At 39.4% G+C, this 13,595-nt stretch overlaps 1 protein-coding gene and 1 non-coding gene across 9 annotated transcripts in view; one reads left to right on the top strand and one right to left on the bottom strand.

The window, feature by feature from the left end:
• SMARCA1 (SNF2 related chromatin remodeling ATPase 1) overlaps positions 1-9,557 on the bottom strand; it is a 77,347-nt gene extending 67,790 nt beyond the window's left edge. For all 8 annotated transcript variants that reach the window (XM_007992645.3, XM_007992646.3, XM_007992647.3 and 5 more), the window contains exons 1-5: positions 9,208-9,557; positions 4,283-4,369; positions 2,236-2,402; positions 1,793-1,893; positions 1,586-1,686 (exon numbers count right to left, since the gene is read on the bottom strand). In XM_007992645.3, coding sequence (XP_007990836.1) covers positions 1,586-1,686; positions 1,793-1,893; positions 2,236-2,402; positions 4,283-4,369; positions 9,208-9,381 — 630 coding nt within the window. In that variant the 5' untranslated portion in view covers positions 9,382-9,557. The remainder of the gene's footprint in view (positions 1-1,585; positions 1,687-1,792; positions 1,894-2,235; positions 2,403-4,282; positions 4,370-9,207) is intronic.
• Positions 4,498-4,569, top strand: LOC119621017 (small nucleolar RNA SNORD112). Its single transcript, XR_005237553.1, has one exon. It is a non-coding gene; the product is annotated as a small nucleolar RNA SNORD112 (small nucleolar RNA).
• Positions 9,558-13,595: the final 4,038 nt, after the last annotated feature.

The following is a 13,595-nucleotide window of genomic DNA, read 5'->3' as shown; positions in this document are numbered from 1 at the left end:
ACCCAACAGTTGCTCAACCAGGGATGAGTGCTTATGCGACTGACTACTAACTATACTAGACGCCATAGAGCACATATCATCATGTGGCTCTTCTGGATAATAGTGGTTACAAGTATGGTTTCAGAGTCACATAAATATGAATATCATTGAGTTATATGGATTTAGAACTTTCCCTGCCCTCTCTAAATCCCATTTTATTAATTTGGTCTTAAAATACAAATATAGGCCTTCATATATTCCCCCTTTAGCTGATGAATTAGCATCTTATGTGCCTTACTTTTTCCTGTTCAGTTATTTTATTTACACATTTATAACTCCTTCACTGATTTCCAAAGCCCTACCATGCACTGTACTATATCAAGATTCAGCATTACTCTTTATTCATTCCTTATTCCACCTATGTATTTTTTTATTGTTCACAAGTCAAAATATTGATATTCATTCACACATGCATATATTCAGTCAGTCATTTATGTATTGCTTGGTTTGTATGCCCCGCCTTATTCCCAAAAGGATTTCAAGTAGCCTACAATGAAAACATGGAACATAAATTGATGGTAAAATAGAAATAAAGAGACGACAAGGAAAGTAAGAAAGACAAGTAGATAAAGAATAGGAAAAGACAGAAGGACACATGGGGCAGACCATTAAAGGTTACATAAAGTCAGGGTAGGGGTGGTTCACACCTGTAATCCCAGCACTTTGGGAGGCTGAGGCAGGTGGATCACGAGGTCAGGAGTTCAAGACCAGCCTGGCCAAAATGGTGAAACCCCATCTCTACTAAAAATACAAAAAAAGTTAGCCAGATGTGGTGGCAGGTGCCTGTAATCCCAGCTACTCAGGAGGCTGAGACAGAGAACTGCTTGAACCCGGGAGGTGGAGGCTGCAGTGAGCTGAGATCATGCCACTGCACTCCAGTCTGGGTGACAGAGCAAGACTCCATCTCAAAAAAAATTTTTTTTAAAGTTACTTAAAGGCATCATTTGGGCATCCATCTTCACTCTATGCTTCCTGGAAGCCAAACTGCAAACAAAAACAAAAGTACAGGGAAGGTTTTTGGACCACTTGAGGAAAGCAGAGTTTTATGGCCTATGAAAGTCTGTGTTCTAGCGGTTACTTAACGAAACAATTCTAGCCAGGTGCTGTGGCTCACACCTGTAATCCTAACACTTTGGGAAGTCGAGGTGGGAGGACTGCTTGAGCCCAGGAGTTCAAAATCAGTCTGGTTGACATGGCGAGACCTGTCTCTACTAAAAATAAAAATAAAAATTAGCCCAGTGTGGTGGGCCCGTGCCTGGAGTCGCAGCTTCTCAGGAGGCTGAGGCAGGAGGATCACTTGAACCCAGGAAGTCAAGGGTGCAGTGAGCCGAGATTGTACCACTGCACTCAAGCCTGGACAACACAGAGAAACCCTCTCTCAAAAAAATAATAATAATTCTAAGACTGCAAAATACCTTTTACATGGTAACAACTTTAAAAAAGCCTCCAGGCATCGGGGAGCGGGGGGCAGGTAAGCTCAGGTTTTTCAAATTTACATAAAAATCATTGATAACTGAGAATGTGGTTTTAGCTACCGATTCCTTACCATTTCATCAGCCAAAATGCCATTGACTCCATTTTCATATAAAGAGATCAACCAATTCAGTCCTCGAATCTGATAATCTCTCAGTGGCCCCCCTTTCACATCTGGGGAAAAAATGCAAGGACGTTTCATACTTTCATTAATATACTCAAGTAAAATTTTTCTAAAACTAAATTGAAAAAGAACTCACCAATGTGATGAAGTACTTACATGAAGGTGACACCTCAAATCTAATACACACATTAGATGTTTTCCGACTCTCCGACAGTAGCTCTTCATCTTCTTCTTGCTCTGTGCGCCTGTGGCGATAGCTGAAATTAAAAAAGGAAATCCCTTCATATTCGACCCAAATGCTAAGGTATCAATTAAATCAGTGTACATGGCTATTATATTTTACAGAAAAAGAATGAGTTGTCCAAGGTATTGCTTAGAAATCGGTAGAACCAGCCTACATTTTTACTGATCAGCCTCTAGTGAGAAAAAAATATAGGTGTCTTCAAAACATAATTATAATGGCAATACCCTTATTTTTTGTCACATGAAGGTATACTGAACAATAAAGAGGGAAGGGGTGCATGAAGGGATCAAGGGAGGACAGGAGGAAGAAAAGGCAGGAGAAAGGAAAGAAAATAGAGAGAGAGGTGCCAACATACTCTCCAGCAGAAATTAAGCTCTGCTTTTCATCTTTCTTTATTCGAGGACGTCCCAATTTCATGTTCAGTGGAGATGTTGGAGATTTCTGTGCCGAAGGCTGAATGAAATGTGCAAAAAGTTCTGTCTGCTTCAGTAAAAATTCAAATCTCTTTGCTCGGTCGGCTTTCTAATTTGCAAAACAAAAGAAAAGTAAGGACTTTGCTTTTCATTCCTTCAAAGTCATTTAACAAATACTTGCATTGCATTTACTTTGTACAACACTCTTAGCATTTTAAACATACTAATCCACTCAATTATCTTAAGAAACCTATGATGTAGTTACAGGTATCATCTCCACTGTAACTACATGCTACTGAAGCACAGAGAGGGTAAGTAATTTGCCCAACCTTGCACAGCTAATAAATAGCAGAATTTGAAAATGTATTTTCAAATAGTTTGAAGGGAATAAAAATGATCTGACAGACAGTAAATTCCCCAGTAACAAATATCCTTCTTAAAGAGTCATAATCATAAAGCAAATCCTCTTTCCAAAACATTATTTTATTAAATAAAATAGTAACAAAATTAAGCATCAAATATGTAACATATCCCAAATATTGAAATATAAATTAACTATGATATATATATACCATAAACTGAACTCTTAAGAATTTTCAAGTTGCATCCAGAAATAACTTAAATCTTAAAATACAGTATCATCTTGTCTCAAAATATTTTCAATGTCATGGTATAGTAATATAACAAACAGTCGTCTCTTCACTCACAGGGATCTAGAAAACTGTATTTTATGCTAGTAGCATATAAACTTTCTCCCCAAAGTAAGCAGAATTTTGGAAAAATATATAAACACACACACATATATGTGAAATAGTTAATATATATTAACTATTAGAAGTTGATATGTATTCTTATTTCTCAATACATTGTAAAAGGTCAGGGAACATGTACCATATACAGGCAATAAAACTTTGTTTCACTAAAAAAATCTTAAAAGATCAAAAGACATATACATCATTCTAGATAAAGGAAAAAATAGACTATTTATTTATTCAAAGTCACTTTCCAACCACAGAGTAAAGAATAGTTGATTGCTAATGAAGGATGCATAATTAATAACCCAGAAAACTTACAGAAGAGTTCATTAACATAAATATAAGAGTTAGATAAATTCAGACCATGAGCTGGAAGGAGGCCAAAAACTTTCCATTTTATGTTATCCTCACTGGAATGTTATTTTTAGAGTTGTTAAAACATTGCCTACCTACATTAGATGTAGCCTTAAACATAAAGTCTTATAAAATAGCTATCAACAACCAAAAAAAATATATTTCATCTCTACTTATTTTTATAATATTATTGCAAAAACAATCCCTCAGAGAAAAAAAAATCCATTTCGACCACCTGTCAAATTGTTGAAAGATCCAAGGTTATAAGAGTTTAGTTAAAATTAAGGCTAAAATATGGATTTTAGTGACTAAGAATTAAATAATTAAATGTATTATAGCAAGCAATATGTAAGTATAACTAAGATTATGCTGCTTAAATATGTGATATTTTCATGCATTGGACAAATATTCTTCCCTTTAAAGTGTATTGACATATTACATATTTCATTAATGTGTAGCATTTATTCATATGTCCAAAGAAGGAGAAAGAAAGAAAAATATGAAAATCTGGCTTTGTGACTGGATTTCTCTCAGGTCACAAAGCCAGAGTGGTATTACCACCGATTTTTTCACCTCATAAATAAATATTTCTAGCTTAAAGTATTTTATTATGGGACAGAGAGCACTGAACAAAAATGAGATGTGACTTCTAGTCCCAACTATGACATATAGCTTCCCTGATCCTTTAATTCCTCATCTGAAAATGAGGTTAATTTATTCAACATAAAATATTGTGACAGATTGTATATTAAATTACTTTCCAATTCTAAAATCGATGATTCTCTATGCATTACATATACATACGTATTTTTTCGTCTTTAACATCTCAACTATAAAAATTAACTACAGCATTCACTATCCTATCCAAGAGTACATTTACCATTTTCTCTTCATATTCCGGGTCCATTTCCTTTTCAGATTTAGGAGCTTTAGCAGCAAGTTTGAGTTGAAATGAAGAAATGTTTTTCTAGAATTTCAAAGAAAATAAATGTCATCAAATTGCAAAGCAAGGTTCTTAAATTGGTCAATGTTCTCATTAGAAGAAGGCGGAAAGCAATTACATAACTAAATATATAAATCAATGTGGGACATGCATGGACTGATGATGAGAGCATGTCACGAAGCAAGGCTTATGATTAATCCAGTTCTGTACACCTGAGGTCCAATAAAAACATCTGAAAAATTGTGAATGCCAGAGAAATATTAATTGGAATAAAACCCAAAAGGCGAAACATTGAGCTTTCTCATCCATTCTTTAATTTACAGTGTAAGAAAATGTGTAAAACATTAAATAAGAGATTTTAAAATCTAGAAAAGGCTAATATCAACCACAAACCAAAGAATTCAAAGAAAGTAAGTATTAATTCTCAGAAACACTCCTTCATGTCATGGAAATATGCCACACTTTCAGAAGAAAAACTGTGGTTTCTGTTCCTAAAACAATACTTTTTAAATTGTTTTCATAGCATTATAAGAATATTTAATTTTTTATGTAATGCAATGTGATCATATATACTTAATATAATAGTGCAGTTTTAAACTTTTGGCTTATGTTAATTTTCTCTAACTGGAAAGAAAACTAAACTATTTATATTGCATAAATATTTTGTAGAAGCAATTTATCAAGGCTATTTAAGTATTAATGTTTGATATTTCAAAATTGTAATTTAGCAAAAACTAACCTCAATCAATAACTTAATACAGAGATTATCTGGGGAAGGGGGTTATCTCATGCACCCTATCCTTTGTAAAGACAAGCCTGTACCGGTAAATATAAATACATATATAGAATAAGCCGCCTTCCCTATAAGAAATCAAGAAATAAAATAATAAAAACGCAAATCTACCCATCAGAACCAAAGATGAGAGTATTTCATTTTTAACACAGACTTTGCGTAAGTGAAAACACAAATTTGTTCGTGAAAACCATCGTGGCTTTTGTCAAACTATCTCTGAAAACTTAGGTCAAAAATCAACAGAATGTGACCTTAAACATAAGAAAGATATGGCCCCAATATGTCTTCTAATATTTACTAAAATTTCTATTTTGAGGAAATCCAAACTGAGATTATGGAATTTGACCTTGTCCAGACTCTTTCTTTGTAGCACTGATCAGATATCATTCAGTTACACTAACCCAAATAATAACCATCTTGATTTACAGCATCTGACATGTACACATCTATGTGGAACATTTTGAAGGTAATCCTGGATGGATGAGAATAGAAAACTGCTGAAGAGCCCCTCAAACTCACACTTTCAGACCGCCATATAAAATATAAATCGTATTTATTTTCAAAGCAACAAGAAAAATTGGGTATCAAATCCATACCTTTATCATTCATTCCTTGAAAGGCTATATGAAGTGTAGTTTTCCAGTTTCAAAACAGTGAAAATAACTTCCTCATATACACAAGTGTATATAATAATGTGGGAAGTACACTTACAGAAAATTAAAGCTTTAATCCTAGAAAAACATTTTACCCACTACTTTTTTGCTTACCTTGCGGTAGACTACCATCAAAATCTAATTATATGCTAATTAAAATTTCTAATCTTGAGCAGGGCTATTAAAAGCTGTGGGTAATTACTTAATTGGCAGTATCTTCCACAACAAATTTTAAAATACCTATCTTCTAAACCTTCTCATTTGTGTGTGTGTGTGTGTGCATTCTCAAAACTACATTTTTTCATACAAGAAAAGATGAAAGGTGACTAACAGACTCTAATGAATTCCTTTGGATTTTGTTATCTGAGTCTAGGTGCCATGAGAACGCAGCACAAGGTCAACAAAATGGCTTGTTTTAAAGACCATAACCTTTTTCTTGATGTTTTCATTACCAAAGATACCATCTCCAATTTCTACAGTGTTGGGTAATCCAACCGTCACTTAAACCAAGTAAGTTCGACAACCAGAAGGTAAGCAAAAATACCTTTGAATAGGTAAATGTCACAGGTCAATTCACTAAATCTCATCTACTGTATTCATCATGAAAGTGCTCTCATTCAGAAACCTATTTTATTTTATTTGGTAGACAATTCCACCAAGTTTGAAAATCTGGCTTCCCATGTCACCGAGAATACAAGCAACAGTAAAAGACATGGGAAAGATGGCTAGAGGAAGGCACTCTACAAGAAGGCACAGCAGGAACCCAAGATGAAAATGTCTTCCACTGCAGTAGCATCCCTCATCCTTGGTGTGCACGTGTCATTACTTCCCTTTCTCCGCTTTATCACTGACACTTTTGTATTTTACAGTTGTTTTCAAACGAGTTTATGGTTTTGTTACACCTATATTCTTTATCATAAACTAACATATTATTTCTGGTGAAACTAGATGAGGTGTTTAAAAAGTGATAGCTAACAGTCTGGCAATTAAGGAAGAAGACAGAAAAATTTTATTTATTTATTTATTTATTTATTTACTTATTTATTTGGAGACGGAGTCTCAGCCTGTCGCTCAGGTCGGAGTGCAGTGGTGTGATCTCGGCTCACTGCAACCTCAGCCTTCCCAGTTCAAGCGATTCTCCTGCCTCAACCTCCCAAGTAGCTGGGATTACAGGTGCCCGCCACCACGCTCATCTAGTTTTTTTTTTTTTTTTTTTTTTTTTTTTTTTGGTATTTTTAGTAGAGATGGGGCTTCACCATACTGGCCAGGCTGGTTTTGAACTCCTGACCTCAAGTGATCCACCTGCCTCGGCTTCCCAAAGTGCTAGGATTACAGCCGTGAGCCACCGCGCCCGGTCAGAAAAATTATTTTTAAAAATCAACACAATACTGGAAGAGTCTGGTAGGTGGTTACTTAATTGAGACGGAACAACCTGCAGGATTTTCAGGTGCCTTTGTGTCACTGTTTGAGTACACTAACTGATGACCATGAAGAAGAGGTTAATCTGCACTTTTAGTACACAATTTAAAGTGTCAAGGTAGTATGTAATGTATTTCAATTGTTAAGGAAAAATTAAAAATAAAAATGATGCAGAGGCTAAACTTCAGCTATCCAGAAAGTTCCTGACATACAGGACCTCATTCCCCTATCCTGAGTGGACAAATGAAGTACTGGTAGGGCTATTTCTGATGAGGCAACAGAGTTGACAAATATGTAGGCATCAACTCAGTGTTTATATTATACAGTTTTTTTTATTGGTCCCTTGTTTTTACACAATTCAAAATTTTATAAAAAATTTTATACAAAATTCAAAAATGTATACAATCTGGAAATTCGACAACCTTTCCTGCCATACAAAAGGCAGTTTGGCACTCACATTTGACCAGTCTAGGGAATAAAAAGCACAGAGACATTTCCGAATTTCCCAACATTTGATTTATACTGATGCTTGGTATTACGCCCACTTTTAATCAACAATATTGTCTTACTAATCCAAGTACCGCGTAGATCTTACAATGTGTATGTTTTCTACGGTTTTCATTTAGCACTACAATTGTCCTTCTGTTTAGTCAACCTTGTAACAGTAAAATATATGTCACATAAGCAACTGCTAAATTTAAAATTACTCTTCTCATTTAAGGCGAAAGGTGTTAATTTTCCTCAAAAGCTTTTCATTTGGTCGTATAGTATCATATAATGATTCAGACAAAGCCACTTGAGATCTCTAAAGCATAATTACCCACCTTTTTTAAATTGCGATATGACTACTCGTAAATGGGAAAAAAATCCACCTATAAACGATTAGTTGTGCAATTTTATCATACATCAAAAATGCTTATGCCCCATCCTATTTTTATGTCAATTTTTCAGTGTTCTATAGTTTTATTTGCATGTCTCGGGCCACACGAAATGTGCCTTATGGAGATAATACATATTTTCTGGATTGGCTTTAATATGTGTCAGAGCGGTTCCCTTAGAAGCAGCTCATCTTGGCGACGCTGAGTTTTTTAAAAATTAAAGGAAAAAAAACCAAAAAAACCTGTGTGTGTCCAGGAGCCAGCAGCGCCCACCAGGAGAGGGAGGCGGAAGCCTGGAAAGCTTGGGGCCGGATTGAGGGACCATTGGGGTGGCCCTGGAGTGAAACCCTATACCGTCGGGGGCGGGGCAAAAGAGGGTGAGGGTGCAGATGTTGGAAATTTTCCTAAGCCAGCGTCCACGGTTCCTCAGTTTGGGGGGTGGGGGGGTACGACGCAGAGAGCTCCTTTCCTCGGGGTGACACCCCCACCTCGGCAGGCGGGGTTCAAACGAACAAGGGATGGTTTTTTTTTTCCTGCCATCCAAAAGACTGACATTGCCAATGAAAGAAAGAAATGTCTTCCCTGTCACCCTCCACCCAGCAACCACCAGCAGCACCTTGAAATTCGAATTACAAAAAAAAAAAAAAAAGCCCCAGCAAAACCCCTTTAGCGCGAGTGTGGGATTGAAGGGCCCAGATTTCCCAGGCAGAGGCCGACGGGAAAGGGGGGGAGAGGGAGCGAGCGAGAGGAGAGGGAGAGGCGGAGGCTTTTCCTGCACAGCCCCATCCCCCACCCCGTTACCCGAGTTCCGGGAAGGTGGAGGGGGTCGAGGGTTGTCGAGGGGCTCCCGAGCCCCCAGGCCCCGGGAGAGCGGGCACCCCTCCACCCCGCGCCGCTCCCGCCCGCGCCCAGCCCCGCCCCCGTCCTCGAGGCGGCGAAAAGGAAAGGGGGAGGGGAGCGAACGCCAGGCGGTTCCGCCGCCGACCCCCGCACCCGCCGCCCCCAGCCCCGCAAAGCTCCGCGGGTACCTGTCGGAGCCGAAAGGTTAGGCTTTGGGCCCCTCGGAGGGGCCAGGCACAGGATTTGTCCACTACACACACACACCCCCTTCCTATTTACCTCCTTCTTCTTCTCGCCCTTCTCCGTGGCCGCGGTGGCTTCGGTGGCCGCGGCGGCCGCTCCCTCCTCCTGAGAGGTGGACGGCCCCGGTTGCTCGTCCTCTATGACCACGATAGTGGCGGTCGCATCCGCGGCTGCCACGGTGGCTGCCACTGCGGCGGTGTCCTGCTCCATGCCGTGGGAGCGGGAACGAGGAGGGGGACGAGACAGGGGACGAGGGCTCCTGGGCGGCGGCAGTGCCTGCACTGGAAAGAGCTAGATGGAGCAAGGGTGGGGAATCACTCCGCTTCCAACCCCTTCGCTCAGGCCCCCCCTTCTTTAAATAACCCTCAACCCTGCCCCACTTCCGTCCACCCACCCTACGTCATGGCCTCCCCCCGTCACTCTCCCCCCTTCCTCCACCCCCCCTCAACGATCGCGAGACTCCCCTTCCCCACCCAGAGCCCGGGCCGGCCCCGCACGACCAACTGTTGCCTGAGTGTGGGGCGCGGACAGGGGTGGAGGCGGGAACCCACAACTCGCGGTCCCCTAAAAATCCCCTTTCCCACACGCCCCCAACAGTGAGCCTGAGCTCCCCTCGCAGATGCGTGCAAAACGAATCCTCTTTCCCTTAAATCTGCTCTTTGTACCTCGGGGCGCTCTCCCCTTGCACAAAGAACTTTTCCTCTGCTCATAACTGTACTGTAGAAGGTCTTTTTCACCATTTGCAAAGCGCGGAACACCTCTGGGACTGCCCTTTCCCAGGTCGCTAAAGAGGTAGGATTAGCGGTGCTGTTTCCACCTTCCTAAATTCTGCACAAAGCAGCATTCCTTGAATCTCTTGATTGCAGCTGCAAACATTCACTTACAAGGCAGTCTGACTCTCAAGTTTTACGTATATTTGTTCTATTTTCACCTCTGGTACCTCTCAGGTGGCCAATGTGCAGTAACCCTTCTCTTGCCTTCACCACTACATTTTTAAATTCCTAGAGGACAAGGTCAAGATTCCCCACCGAACCTGGGGCAACATGTGGTAGGCACTCAATATTAGTAATTGAAATGAATTACTGTGATTTTTTGGCACAGGTCTTATTTGCACCTCCATTATTATTTGGTAATAATACACTGATAATATGAACGATCATGGACATAAAATCATTTCGTGATACAGAATCAATCAGTGTCCATCAGCAGATGAATGGTTAAGGAAAATGTGGTCTATATACACAATGAAATACTATTTAGCCATAAAAAAGAATGAAATTTCATTTGCAGCAACATAAATGAAACTAAAGGTTATGTTGCACAAAATAAGCCAGGCACATGTTCTCACTCATATGTGGGAGCTAAAAAGTAGATCTCATGGAGGTAGAGAGTAGAATGATAGGTACCAGAAATCTGGGAAGGGTGTGTGGGGTTGAGGCGGATCAACGAAGAGAGGTTGGTTAATGAGTACAAATATACAGTTAGATGGAAGGAATAAGTTCTGATGTTCAAAGTAGAGTAGGGTGACTCTAGTGAACAAACAATGCAATGTATATTTCGAAATAGCTAGAAGAAAGGACATGAAATGTTCCCAACACATAGAAATGATAAATACTTGAGGCGATGGACACCCTAAATACCCTGACTTGAGAAGAACCCTTAAGGACAGCAACAGTGGAGGATTTATTTTTCACCAAATTGCAGCTATTGGAAGATAGAATTCCTCTTTCATTGCATGGGACTGCAAAGGAGAAAAGTTCAAGAAATATTTGTTGTGTATTGGTATGTCCCTGCTTTCAAGTCAGTTTTGTTCCACTGTATTTCTCATTGTCAGTGTACATTATTTCAGTTACATCGTGGGTTAAATGCACTTTTGTGAGGAAATCTGGGAAACTCACATCCCTTTTTAACACCTTTTTTTTGTGTGAAGACATGTGTTCCAAGTTCCAAAAAAAGAATTTAGAAATTTATTTGGGGGCAGAACATATTTGTACGTTGGCAATTTTCCATGCATGTATAATGCAATCCTTCCTTTTCGAGATGACGCGGCTGAAAGTGCTATCAAGTATATGAATTTGGCTGGAAAGGTCGATGCTTGGTCAACAGACCTTGCCACAGGATTCATGTAAATATTGCCCTTTGGCTTGTGGCAACAGCTGCTGTTTACAGAGCATGTGCTATCCTTATTTGTAAATCTGCCTAAAATTCATGATCTGTAGACTTTGTTCAACAAGAGTCATCTCATTTCTGAGCCTACTCAACACCTTGCTCTATCTGCTACTACTTTCCCCAATTATGTCTTTTCATTTGAAATGGTCTTGGATTGCTCTATTCCATTGGGGTTGGAGGACAGAGCAAACTTTTATAAAGAACTGGCTCACGCCTGTAATCCCAGCACTTTGGGAGGCCGAGGCAGGCGGATCACAAGGAGATCCAGACCATCCTGGCCAACGTGGTGAAACCCCATCTCTACTAAAAATACAAAAATTAGCTGGGTATGGTGGTGCACGCCTGTAATCCCAGCTACTCGGGAGGCTGAGGCAGGAGAATCACTTGAACCCGGGAGACAGAGATTGCAGTGAGCCGAGATCAAGCCACTGCACTCCAGCCTGGCAACAGAGCAAGACTCTGTATCAAAAAATAAAATAAAAATAAACTGGGAACCTCAGAACTAATCCCGGTCTACCGGTCAATATGTCCATTTTGGTGGATTATAGAGGTTGTTCAACAATCATTCTCGAATAGCCAAACTTGTTTAGTAGCTACTAGAACATGTGTCCACTGGTGATATTAAATGTTTTATAAAGTTCATAAAGGAAAAGCCAAAGGCTTCATGTTCCTTCTCTTATTTTGTGTCTGAAATTTGTCATTGAAACCACAGTATGACTTAAAACCACATTGTGATCCGACTGATTAATGTTCTTCAGAAACTGGCACAAAAGATTCTGGACATACTGTCTTGCTTACAGCTACAGTAACCATTCTGTTCGTATCAGTAAGCTTTCTCACTATTTTTTAAAAGACATTTATGATAGTGGCATTTTTGAAAATGTGATATTTCCTTGGTGATCCATATTTTAAGGAAAAGGTCATGGTAATAACTAGTATACATCTACCATTTCTTGAGCACCCACTATTGTATTAGGCACCATGCTAGATTCTTTACATATGATATTGCTAATCCTCCAAATACTTCTATGAAATAAATATTATTATCCCTATTTTACAGATGAGAAAATGGAGATTTAGGCTAAATAACTCATCTAACGTTCCATAGCTAGTAAGTGACAGGAGATAGATTCAAACCCCAGACTGTCTAGTCCAAACCTCATTTTTCCACTTCATCTTTATTAAGTTCACTGGTCTTCACAGGGCTTCCTGCTTGACAGTAGAAATTATGAGAAAATAACTGAAAAATGTTTCTGCCATCTGTCTCCACGGTGTTCCCTCTAAAGCAGCTGTGTCCGACCCTTTGAATGCAAGAACATTTTTTGCCTATATGGTGGCGGATATCACGAAAATTAGGCATGGACCTTTTTTTTTAATTATTATCAGCTATCATTGGCATTAGTATTTTATGTGTGGCCCAAGACAATTCTTCTTCCAGTGTGACCCAGGGAAGCCAAAAGATTGGACACTCATGCTCTAAAGTAAACTCTCAAAACAGTAATGAGACTCAGGACAGTTTGTGCAAAGAAGGGGAGAGCGTAATAGAAACAACTGAGATGTCCAAGAAGAAAGGATTGCCAAAACATTGTATAGTACATTAATAAATGGAATGCTATGCAAGCATTAAGAATGATTATGTGTTGACCAGGCGCGGTGGCTCATGCCTGTAATCCCAGAACTTTGGGAGGCCAAGGCGGGTGAATCACAAGGTCAGGAGTTCGAGACCAGCCTGGCCAACATGATGAAAGCCCATCTCTACTAAAAATACAAAAAACTACCTGTGCGTAGGGGCGGGCGCCTGTAATCCCAGCTACTTGGGAGGCTGAGGCAGGAGAATCGCTTGAACCCTGGAGGCAGAGGTTGCAGTGAGGCGAGATCGCGCCACTGCACCCCAGCCTGGGTGACAGAGTGAGACTCCATTTCAAAAAAAAAAGGAAAAAGAAAAAAAGATAATGATTATGTAATCAGGTATCTGTTGACATGCAAATATATTCCTGTATATTGTTAAGTGAAAACATACAGCCAAAAAGATAGAATGATCCCATTTTAGCCACACACACACTGAAAAACACTATTTACATAAATGTATTTCCACAAAGGAAAAACCCTGGAAGGTTCTACTCCAAATGTTAAACCAGTGGTTACAGCAAGGTGGTGGGATTGTGGGTAATTTTTTTTCTTATTTTGCTTTTCTATTCTAGTTTTCCTCCATGAAGGTGTTTCTTTATATAATAGATAAATACCATTTTATAGAT

Source organism: Chlorocebus sabaeus, chromosome X (genome assembly GCF_047675955.1).
Source record: "Chlorocebus sabaeus isolate Y175 chromosome X, mChlSab1.0.hap1, whole genome shotgun sequence".
Taxonomy (NCBI): Eukaryota; Metazoa; Chordata; class Mammalia; order Primates; family Cercopithecidae; genus Chlorocebus; species Chlorocebus sabaeus.
Note: the sequence above shows the minus strand (reverse complement) of the source record. Positions and strands in the feature narration are given on the sequence as shown.